This window comes from Somniosus microcephalus, chromosome 6 (assembly GCF_052327205.1).
Source record: "Somniosus microcephalus isolate GS21.2 chromosome 6, FLI_Smic_1.0, whole genome shotgun sequence".
NCBI lineage: Eukaryota > Metazoa > Chordata > Chondrichthyes > Squaliformes > Somniosidae > Somniosus > Somniosus microcephalus.
The window spans coordinates 3,400,406-3,412,540 of NC_140992.1; the positions used below are offsets into that span (position 1 = coordinate 3,400,406).

The window sequence follows — 12,135 nt, forward strand, 5'->3', positions numbered from 1 at the left end:
GAGGCGACACCTCCAGTAAGTTCTTCAGTTGTATTTTTTGTCTTGTAGACGGTTACAGTGCCTGTGGATTTGCAAATTAAGCTACAGTCTCCTCTATCCTGTTGGAGAGTGTGTGGAATGGGTCCTGTGACGGCGAGTCCTGTGACGCCGGGTCCTGTGACGGCAGGCCTGTGACCGCAGATCCTGTGACGGCCGGGTCTGTGACGGCAGATCCTGTGACGCCGGGTCATATGACGGCGGGCCTGTGACTGCAGATCCTGTGACGGCGGGGTCTGTGACGGCGGGTCCTGTGACGCCGGGTCTGTGACGGCGGGTCCTGTGACGGCGCCATAACCGCATTTGCAAACCTCTACTGGAGATCCATTCAGGCCCCGGCCTTGCTGTCTTTCATCTGCCTGATCACTTAAAGATTTTGTCACCGGTGAGAAGGCTGTCACACACGGGCCTTCCTGCCACTCTGCCAACGGTCTTTGGTGATGTTGGACGATTTGTCGAGCAGCTCATCGACGTGCTCTGGACATCAGAATCTGTGCCTTGTCTGTAACCCCAGTTATCCGTGGTATTGTCCAGTGGCGTAGAGCCACGATCTTTCGGAACACTGACTGTTCTTGATTCTTGCTGATCTACAAATGATTGAAGATTGCCAGCTTTGGCATTCTACCACTAGTTTGCATGCACCACAGTTGGAGTTATAGTTTATTGTGACATTATCAATTTTTTTTAACCTCGACGGCCTCCTCCACTAGCCAGGAAGAGACGGATATGTTTCTTGGCGAGTAGTGCTATCATGATGCTAATTTCATCCAACCAGTCCTGGTGGTGAAGTTCCCTATGTTTTGATTGTGTCGGATGCAGCCTTGTAAAGAATATCATAGAATGATACAGCACAGAAGGAGGCCATTCAGCCCATCCTGCCTGTGCCAGCTCTTTGAAAGAGTTCTCCAATTAGTCCCACTCCCCTGCTCTTTCCCATAGATCAGCAATTTTTTCCAATTCCCCTTTGAAAGTCACTATTGAATCTACTTCCACTGCCCTTTCAGGCAGCGCATTCCAGATCACAGCAACTCGCTGTAAAAACATTCTCCTCATCTCCCCTCGGGCTCTTTTGCTAATTACCTTCAATCTGTGTCCTCTGGTTACCGACCCTCCTGCCACTGGAAACAGTTTATATTTATTTACTCATCAAAACCATTCATGACTTTGAACACCTCTATCAAATCTCCCCTTAACCTTCTCTGCTCTAAGGAGAACAATCCCAGCTTCTCCAGTCTCTCCACATTAATTGAAGTCTTTCATCCCTGGGACCATTCCAGTAAATCTCCTCCGCACCCTCTCCAAGGCCTTAACATCCTTCCTAAAGTTTGCTGCCCAGAATTGAACACAACACTCCAGTTGAGACCTAACCAGTGTTTTATAAAGGTTTAGCATAACTTGCTTGTTTTTGTACTCTGTGCCTCTATTTATAAAGCCCAGAATCCCCTGTGCCTTTTTAACAGCCTTCCCAACATGTCCTGCCATCTTCAAAGACTTGTGTACATCCACCCCCAGGTCTCTCTGTTCCTGCACCCCTTTTAAAATTGTGCCATTTGGTTTATATATCCCACGGGGTTCCATACTGTGCAGTCGTTGTTTAGCTGATGCTAAACTTGAGTTTTAGAAATCTGAAGATTGTGGGAAGAAGCAAAGGATGAGGGAGGTGAAGCGTTCTCCAGCCTTGTGGTCCAGGGAAAGGATGAGTTGGAGTCGGAGACGGTGTGGTGAATTTAGCACAACACAGTGAGGACGGACCTACAGTCACCCTGCATCCCTTTGTCCAGATTGCTTGCACTGTGTACCAACCAAAGTCACACAGACCAGAAAGTTAGCCGGACCGGCGATATCAACACTGTGACTACAAGAGCAGGGCAGAGACTGGGTACCCTTATGATGAGAGGCTCTCCCCCGTCTACAAGGCTCAAGGCAGGAGTGTGATGGAACTGTTGTAGGAAAAATGATTCCTCGGAAACTAGACTTTGAGTAAGAGAGACAACTTTATTAAATGACAGAGCTCTGGGAGAAGAGTCTGCAACCACGCGGTCTGCGAGAGCACCTTCTCCCCGACTGTAGTACGTGCCGAGCTTATATACAATTCCAAGAAGTTGGTTTTAGATCATTTACATTCATCCAATCAATTCGTTTATTAGCGCATTTCGTTATTTTCCTCCAGTCAGGAGTTTACACACTTGTGTTGCCAATTCTGCCTCTTCAGGTCTTCGTTCCGTCTTGTTCCCCGGCGGAATGTGATTAGTTCGATAATAGGATACAAGTGATTAGTTCGATGATAGGGTACCAGTGAACCTTGTTAGTCCTCAGTGATCCAATTAGTCCCAGTCAGGACACGAGACGAACTTTGTTCCAGCCATGTGTAAGCGTGGCATGTCTCACTGTGCAGTGATTCAATTAGTCCCAGTCAGCGAATTTGTTGTTTGTGTCTTTTCCAGCAAAATCTTGTCCAGCAAAATGTTATTCTAACAGAACGTTTACCACTCACCTGGGTGGGTGCAGCCGCAACAGCACTCGAGAAGGTCGATGCCATCCAGGACAGAGGAGTTGCTTGACTGATGTCTCTGCCACTGAACTCAATATCCACCCCCTCCCACCGACATACTGTGGCTGGCGTATGTACGATCTTCAGGAGACCCTGCAGCAACTCCCCAAGATTACTTCCTTTCCTAAGACCTCAACTCCACCTCCAAGGACGACAATAGTAGCAATGTCATGGGAACACCATCACTTCCAAGTTCCCCACCAAGCCATATCGCATCCTCAGTTGGACTTATGTCTCCATTCCTGGGACTGGGGCAGTGTCCTAAAAATTCCTAAAATTCCCATCATTATGGAAGCTTCATCAGCACGACGATTACAGTGGTTCCTGGAAAAGGTGATCAGCTAGCTTCCAAAAGACTACAGTGACTGGGAGATGCACCCCCTCGGCACCCGCCTGCCTTCTGTACATTGTTGTCCAGGCCACTCGGGAGGTTGTCCAGGCCACTCGGGAGGTTGTCCAGGCCACTCGGGAGGTTGTCCTGGCCACTCGGGAGGTTGTCCAGCTCCGTTTTGAATGTTTGCAGCAAATCCACACTCAACTGCACCAGATGGCCACTTGTTTAAAGGTCAACAACTCCTGCGATGATGAGCACCGCCTGACGTCTAACCTTGTTCTGTGTTTATGGAATTCACACTTGTGTCTCCTGGTTGTCCCTTACCTGTTCAATTCAAAAATCCAACCCACATGGGCTAAATCTAATCCTTTCATAAGAATTTAAGAATTAGGAGCAGGAGTCGGCCATTCGGCCCCTCGAGCCTGCTCCACCATTCAATAAGACCATGGATGATCTTCGACCTCAACTCCACTTTCCCGCCCGATCCCCATATCCCTCGATCCCCCTAGAGTCCAAAAATCTACCGATCTCAGCCTTGAATATACTCAACGACTCAGCATCCACAGCCCCCTGGGGCAGAGAATTGCAAAGATTCACCGCCCTCTGGGTGAAGAAATTCCTCCTCATCTCAGTCCTAAATGGCCGACCCCTTATCCTGAGACTGTGACCCCTGGTTCTAGACTCTCCAGCCAGGGGGAAACAACCTCTCAGCATCTACCCTGTCAATCCCCTCAGAATCTGGTATGTTTCAATGAGATCACCTCTCATTCTTCTAAACTCCAGAGAGTATCGGCCGAGTCCACGCAATCTCATTATTGTGGAGACAAAGAACCGTTTATACAGCAAGACCTCAACCAAACCTCCTCAAAGTCTTCGTTTCTCTAGAGTAAAAAGCTCCAGCAGTCTACGCCAATCCTGGTAACTCCGGGTCTTTAAACTAGGTATCTATCTAGTAGCCCTTCCCCAGGGTCTCTGTGCCACCTGCCATGGGAGGGGGTAAAAGCGGTTCCCATAGTTTGTTGTGTTCAGTTTTTCACAGTATTGTAGAAGATGTTTGAAGTTCCTTCAGAATGTTTGGATTACGTACCAATTGGAAGCTGAGGAGTCTAAGTCTAGGTGCTCTGGCATATCTTTGTTGGAACCCACACAGTTATGGTATTTGAGCTTCACTCTATGGCTGTAAAGGTTAAAGGCCTGTTTAGCTAGAAGAGTTACTCCTGCCTACGGAAAGGGGCAAGTTGCTCTGCCTGTTCGACCCGGTGACCGCAGACTGTTTGTTGCTGCTTCCCTGACCGTTTGATTTCTGTTTTTCCTGTGGTTGCTGGGGCTTTGTCGGACATGGGGCAATCGCCAGACTGTCGGCCTTATTTGTCATTGTGTCATGTTCCCAATTTAAAATAAATAATGAAGAGCTGTGGCTGTCTCTGAATGCATCATTGCCTGGAGAAGGGAGAGAGATACTTGCTGCAGGTCAGGATCTATGCCGGAGATGGGGCCTGATGTCCTCGGGATCACTCCTCCCCTTTAGCAAGGTGTCTACACCAAGGTCGTGAGCTAAACATTCTTTGAACACTGCTTGAGCAGTACACAGCTCGGCCCATGTTTGATATTCGATAGTCAATCATTCAGCATAGGATTCACCGAACCAATAACTGCTTCTCTTGCAGGGGTGAGTGAGCAGCATTGGGCCTGCTTACAATAGTGATAAGTGTAGTTTATTTGTAATATGGGTATAAAATACAGAAAGCATTGCAGCAATCTTGCTTCTCAGTTGTGTATGTGGAGAACATTATCATAAAACCGAGACTATTTGAAGCACCCCCCCCCCCACTCCCCATCCTCCCCTCTCCTCCTCCCCCACTCCGCCCATCCCGCTGTCCGCCCCTCCACCTCCCCATTCTCCCCCGCTCCGCCCCCTCCCTCTCCCCACGCCACTCCTCCCCCAGTGCAGTCCTGCGAGCACCCGGCTGTGGATGCCCATGTCCCACCCTCCGCTGTGGTACCATGGCAGCATGGCTGGGTTTGGCTGCTCGGTGTTGTGGGTGAGCTGCAATGTGCGTTACATTTTCCCCACACACGCTCTCTCTCTCTTTCCCTCAGCATGTGGTCTGCAGGCTGGCTACCAATCAGAACGTAGGAGATTTTGAAATGAGAAAAGGTCGTTTGGTCTGACCAGGCTTCCCCTTTTATGGCTGATCTTCATCCCTCCATCCCTCCCATCCCCTCCATCCCGCCTATCCCCTCCATCCCGCCTATCCCTCCACCCCGCCTATCCCTCCACCCCGCCCATCCCTCCACCCCGCCCATCCCCTCTATCCCGCCTATCCCTCTATCCCACCTTCCTGATAAAGAGCCCTGGAAATAGTAACATTTTCTGTTGAAGGTTTATGAAACATCAATAAATTGGTGAGCAATTATTTCAACTTTCCACGAGTGTGTTGTGGCTGGGAAGGTGGTTGCAATAAGTGAAACGTGTTTAGAGTTTTGGCCTGGGGGGATGGAATGAGAGAGATTTCTCACTGAGACATCATTGTGTGAGCATTAGGACTGAGCAGAGTGAAGACCTCGGCGACACCTGCTGACCATCTTATTTCGGGAACTGTTTGGTTGATGATCTTGAACTGCAAACTGCCCGATACAAGTTGATTTAGTTGTGATTGAAGTTCATATTAACCCTTTAATTGTAAAGGGGAGACGGGTGCAACATCTGAATGTCAATACCCTCCTGCCGAGGACAGATTGGTGACACACTTCCATTTGTAGTCCATGGTTAAGGGCACAACTCCACCGTTCCCTTTGAGCTGTGCGGGCGTGCTGCGCTCTCGCGGTCCTGCGCAGCCGGTCAGCCGGCTTTTAAACGGAAAAAACTGCGCTTGCGCGGAATTTTGAATCGGCCGCGCAGCCAGTTAAAGGGGCCGCACGGCCCAAAAATAATTACAGGGAACATTGCCCTTAACCCTACTCAGTGCGGTGCTGAGGGAGCGCTGCACCTTCGACGGTGCTGTCTTTGGGATGAGACATTAAAGCGAGGCCTCAGCTGCCTGTTCAGGTGGATGTAAAAGATTTGTGGCACTGTTTGCAAAACAGAGGACTGGCTCCCAGTCCCTACTTCAACCAGCATCACCAAAAAACATTAGCTGGCCGCTTATCTCATTTGTGAGATCTTGCTGTGCGCGCAGTGGGTGCCATGTTTCCTTGCAAAGCAACGACTGCACTTTAAAAGTAATTCATTTCCTGTGAAGTACTTTGGGACTGAGGACATGAAAGGTGCTATATAATGAAAAGTTTCTTTACTCAATTACCTATAGAAAGTGGGCTTATTCCTTGTGTGTGCAGATCTCTGGAGGGATCTACACACTTGCTTCACTCCCTGCCCGAGATGAATGAGAAGAAAGATCCAAAAACAATTCTATGAGTGTGTTGGAATATGTGAAAATACAGTGAAAAACGTTTTCATCACTTGACTATAAGTTGGTAATTTAGGAAAATTGCACTTTCTTTTGAGCAATTATTATTTCCCTGATTAATGTGCCTGTTGTCACTGTTGACTGCTGTTTAAAGTGCAGCATCTGAGGCGAGCTGGGTCTGCATCGTCTGTGGGTAGGTTCAGAGTTATTGGCATCTGCAACAAGCTCCAATCAGCGGCAGCAGCAACAAATAAAGCTGCTTACAACTTGCACAGCTGCTGCCTGAACTTTCAGAGGCTGCAGCCCCCGGTGACTGAGACCACTCGCAGACAAGATGGACCAGCTTGGCAGCACATCTTCAGACGCTGTCCGAAGGTACAGTATGATGAGCGAGAGCGGCCGGAGGGGATGAGCAGAGGCGGGGGGAGATATGAGGGAGAGGAAAGTTCACTTGTCTCGTGTTCTAGCAGTTTTTTTGGAACCAGTTGATAATCCAGTGCAGCCACAGTGTGTTTACACTGAAGGAGATCCAATGAGGCTTTCAGGAGTTTCTGTAAACAGGAATTAATATACAAATCACTGCATTGAAAATACTAGTGTCGAATAGAATTATATTTACAAACTGTTATTTAAAACTTCCTGAACAAATGTTGAAGCCCAGCAAGTTGTGGAAGTCAGATTGCAGGAATGTAGTTAACTGGACTTCCGGGATTCGCTGTTCCTATCGAGCTGTTTGTGGAATAACCCATGGGATTGTGGGACTGGACATTCCCTTTACATTTTAAGATGCCAATTTGAAGGTTTGTGTGGATTATTTTTTAATAGTGTGACATGGGTCTGGGGCTGGTGTGCCGGCAGTGTGTGACGGGCGTGACGGCGGGCCGGCAGGGCGGGACGGGCGTGACGGCAATGTTGGGGGGGGTGGGGACAGGGTTGGTAGGGGTGGGGGAGACGATGCAGGGATGGGGGGTGGGGACTGGCTGAAGGGGATGGAGGACAGAGTGTGGGGACGGGGGCGGATGGGTGAGAGGGTGGGGGGAATGGGCGAGATCGGGGGCGGATGGGCGGATGGGTGAGAGGGTGGGGGGAATGGGCGAGATCGGGGGCGGATGGGCGGATGGGTGAGAGGGTGGGGGGAATGGGCGAGATCGGGGGCGGATGGGCGAATGGGTGAGAGGGTGGGGGGAATGGGGGGCGGATGGGCGAGAGGGTGGGGGGGATGGGCGAGACGGGGCACCTGGGATGGGGGATGGGGAGAGGCTGGGCTGAACAAGCTGTCTGTTAGTAAATTGAGCCGTATGATGATGTAATTTAAAATTTCTGTTGGTATCAGAAATGCTGAGGTTTAATGCACTGAAATCAAGGCAAACTAAATATAGAAATCCGAGTATAAATAGATGCTGTGAAAGAAGTGAAGTGAAGATGCTGGTTGCCTGTAGCCTTTATTTGTAGATTAGCTGCAGTATTTTGAGTGGAAGAGGTCCCCGGAGATGAGATTTTATTGCGCTGCGCTCTTTATGCTGAATCTCTGTTTATTTGCCCTACTGACTGGCATGAATTGACCAATCTGTGTGAAGCGGGCAGAGGGGGTGGAATTCCTGGCCGTTCTCGCAGGCTGGCACCAGCGGCTTCACCTGTTCCCTGGAGGTAGAACACTCAGTTTCTTGGGGAGATTTGGGAAGTGTTTAAATGTTTCCCACTTGTTCTCCTTGCTGCAGTGTGATTAAATATAGGCTGTGACTCCTGACCTCGAGGGGGTGGAGCACTGTGAAGTGATTGGACTATTTCTAATGGGCGTTCGCCCTTTCTAGCCTGAGACTAGCCTTAAAATGTAGGGCTCGGCTGCCAATCAGATGGGGGGAGACGTGCTAACGAATATTGTGATTAATTTGAAATTTGAGAATCGGTATCCGTGAGCTTGAAATCGATCACTGATCTCTCTTGTCGTTCAGTTTTTAAGAATTCATTTGGAAAACCTGAGGCAACTGATGCCTGAAATTGAGTGGGTCTTTGGTGGGTGTAAAGGGCAGAACAACAGGACTCGGTGAACGCTGGATTTTGTACATCCGTTGGTATGCATCAGAGGGTTAGGTTACATGAAAGGGAAGATGAGGGCAGGACTGGAGAGGAAGGGAAATTCCAGAGGACAGTGGAGGGGCACATTCCTCCAGGACACTGCCAGCTCTTGGGCTGACAGATGCAGTGAACACTCCGGCATGGCCCTGACAACAATGAGCCCTGGGTAATTACAGCACAGGGGATTGCAAAAGCACATTTCTCTCAATCACACTGCACCATGACAGTAATTTGTTTTGTGAGAAAACTTTTATTTTCTCCCATGAAAGCATCAACTCCCAGCTGGAGTGCAGCTCCATCGCGATCAGGAGCTTTCAGTGAAGGACATGGCATTACCCAAGTGGTCGTTAATCATTGGACCCTGTCCAGGTTCACACATTGAGTATTTAACCGGGCTGGGGAGGGGAGGGACGGTGTGGTCATCACAGCAAAGCTCGATCCCATCTTTCTGCACCTTCCACACATGCATTTTCTCGCAAGGATCAGTGAATCGTGATCAGCAACATGAACACGGCTGACTTTGCTCTCCATAGTGCAGGGACACCAAGGCAAATGGTAGCATCCTTACACCAGCCCCAGCCCCCTCTGAGGCACACTAACTCCGCACAGCCCGAGGATCTCACCTGGGATGTTCCGGGCCTCCCTGGCTCAGTCACTCACTCAGTTACTGTGGAGCACTTACAACAGAAGTCCACAAGAACATTTCCGCTTTCCTGCTGTTCTTTCAGGTTTGGCCACGTACATTCTGACAGTTGGTGCTGAAAGGGAGTTAAATCAAGGATATTTTAAGCAACAGGAAAACAATTCCTTACTACACCTACCGTGAATATTGACAGGTCGGTTGCCGCTGCCTGTGGCAGAATTTGTGTAAAGTTTTCCTTCATGACTGAAGTACTTTATCTCCCCTCCCCTAAGGATGAAAACTGCGCTGTTCTATCCGCACATTCTATCCATTGATGTATTTGTACATTTCAAGTGTTGGAATTCTTATCCTGAATGTGTTTATTAATATCAATTCATTGGAATATTTATTCCATTTTTACTTTTTAATTTTTTTCTACAAATCTCAATCATCAAACTGACCGTATTGAGAGATGCCACTTGGCCCAGTGCGCCTGGACCACTGCTAGTGTAACTGGGGCAGCCACATCCAGTCCCATTTCCCTGCTCGTTCCCTCCGTCCATTTATATTTTTCCTTTATAAATACTGATCCAGTTCCAATTCAAATGATGTCACGGTCTGTATAAAGCGTGCTCTAATAATCTCCCGTGTCAACCATTTCCTCCAGTGACGATCCTGAATCTCTGCCCCCTTGTTACTAATTTGCTGCCCATTGTGTCTCACTATTTACTCTCAATATTTTCATCATTTTGAAAATCTCTATTAGATCTCCTCTTAACCTTCTGTTCTCTCTCTCAGCCCACGTAAAGTAGTGTAAACTGTTAGTTGGCACAGAGAGCAACTGTCCAAGCTTCATTCAGCCTAGGAACAGGAGGAGGCCATTCAGCCCCTCGAGCCTGTTCCACCATTCAGTTAGATCATGGCTGATCTGTATCTTAACTCCATCTACTCGCCTTTGCTCCATATCCCTCGCTACCCTTAGCCAACAAAAATCTAGCAATCTCAGTCTTGAAAGCTCCAATTGACCCCCATCATCTACAGCTGTTTGGCGGGGGGGGGGGGGAAGAGTTCCAGATTTCCACCACCCTTTGTGTGAAGAAGTGCTTCCTGACATCACCCCTGAACGGCCTGGCTCTAATTTTAAGGTTCTGCCCCTTTGTTCTGGACTGTCCCACCAGAGGATATGGTTTCTCTCTATCCACCCGATCCAATCCTTTTTAACATTTTAAACACCTGGATTAGATCACCCCTAAACTCGAGGGAACACAAGCCAAGTTTATGCAACCGGGGACGTTATTCGGCGATCCGTGGGAAGAGCCGACATCCCAGAGCTTGATGCACCAAGATGCTGCACGGCCCGAACCACCACCTCCCGTGAAACTTGGCGATACATATTCACAAATGGACATATTTTTGTGAAATCTAATTTATCTCACGCTCTATTTATTGGCCTCTATCTCTCCTCGCCCACCTGCTTCGGTACCGATGCCCTTGCCTGGCTGGCTGTGCAAGAAGTTAGCAGCTGGTAAATTAACTGGCTAGTGTTAAAAGTACATTCACTCCACTCACTGACACCAAGTGAGAGCCGTGGGTGTGTTTACTATCGGCCTAACGGAAGCTCGTCAATGTGTCAGGCAGTAACTCTCCACAGTCGGGCAGTGGAGGACAGACAGAGAGCAGAACCTGCGCAGGTGGTTCGAGGCAGCTGGATCAGCACCAGGGAAGACTGCTGGAGGTGGGCAGTCCAGAGTCACACAGCCAGTTTTGGTTCTTGGTGAAATGTTGTACTAAATTGCCCCCAATCTCCAACACAATGAATAGCAGAGAGTGATGACCGAGCTGTAACCCAATCAAGGAGTTCCAGCTCATGCCACAAACCTTGTCAACGTTGTTTGAAACTTGAGGTGGGTTTAGTAGTCGGGAAGATGCTAGAATCTCTTATTAAGGACGTGGTAACAGGGCACTTAGAAAATAATAATAGGATTGGGCAGAGTCAACACGGGTTTATGAAAGGGAAATCGTGTTTGACTAATCTGTTTTTTGAGGTTGTAACTAGCAGAATAGATAAGGGGGAACCAGTGGATGTGGTGTATTAGGATTTTCAGAAGGCATTCGATAAGGTGCCACACAAGAGGTTATTAAACAAAATTGAGGCTCATGGGATTGGGGGTAATATACTAGCACGGATTGAGGATTGGGTAACGGACAGAAAACAGAGAGTAGGAATAAACGGGTTGGCAGGTTGTAACTAGTGGGGTACCGCAAGGATCAGTGCTTGGGCCTCAGCTGTTCACAATCTACATCAATGATTTGGATGAAGAGACCAAATGTAATATTTCCAAGTTTGCTGATGATACAAAGCTGGGTGGGAATGTAAGTTGTGAGGAGGATGCAAGGAGTCTTCAAGGGGGTATAGACAGGCTAAGTGATTTGGCAAGAACATGGTAAATGGAATATAATGTGGAGAAATGTGAAGTTATTCACTTTGGTAGGAAAAATAGAAAAGCAGAGTATTTTTTAAATGGAGAGAGATTGGGAAATGTTGGTGTTCAGAGGGACCTGGGTGTCCTTGTACACGAATCACTGAAAGTTAACATGCAGGTACAGCAAGCAATTCGGAAAGCAAATGGTATGTTGGCCTTTATTACAAGAGGATTTGAGTATAAGAGTAAAGACATCTTACTGCAATTATATAGGGCCCTGGTGAGACCACACCGGGAGTATTGTGGACAGTTTTGGTCTCCTTACCTAAGGAAGGATATACTTGCCATAGAGGGAGTGCAACGGAGGTTCACCAGACTGGTTCCTGGGATGGGGGGATTGTCCTATGAGGAGAGATTGAGTAGACTAGGCCTATATTCTCTAGAGTTTAGAAGAATGAGAGGTGATCTCATTGAAACATACAAAATTCTTACAGGGCTTGACAGGGTAGATGCAGGGAGGATGTTTCCCCTGGCTGGGGAGCCTAGAACCAGGGGTCACAGTCTCAGAATAAGGGGTCGGCCATTCAGGACTGAGATGAGGAGAAATTTCTTCCCTCAGAGTTGTGAATCTTTGGAATTCTCTACCCCAGAGGGCTGTGGAGGCTCAGTCGTTGAGTATATTCAAG

The 12,135-nt window shown here is 48.4% G+C and overlaps 1 protein-coding gene across 3 annotated transcripts in view; it reads left to right on the forward strand.

Annotated features, from left to right (window-relative positions):
• tp63 (tumor protein p63) overlaps window positions 1-12,135 on the forward strand; it is a 374,605-nt gene that overhangs the window by 155,497 nt on the left and 206,973 nt on the right. Inside the window, exon 1 of one of the 3 annotated variants that reach the window (XM_085989636.1) lies at window positions 6,587-6,703. The exons of 1 other annotated variant lie outside the window; for it this stretch is intronic. In XM_085989636.1, the coding sequence (XP_085845762.1) occupies window positions 6,663-6,703 (41 nt within the window). In that variant the 5' untranslated portion in view covers window positions 6,587-6,662. Of the gene's footprint in view, window positions 1-6,586; window positions 6,704-12,135 lie in introns of those variants that run through there. One more of the 3 variants, XM_085989632.1, reaches the window with a different exon arrangement.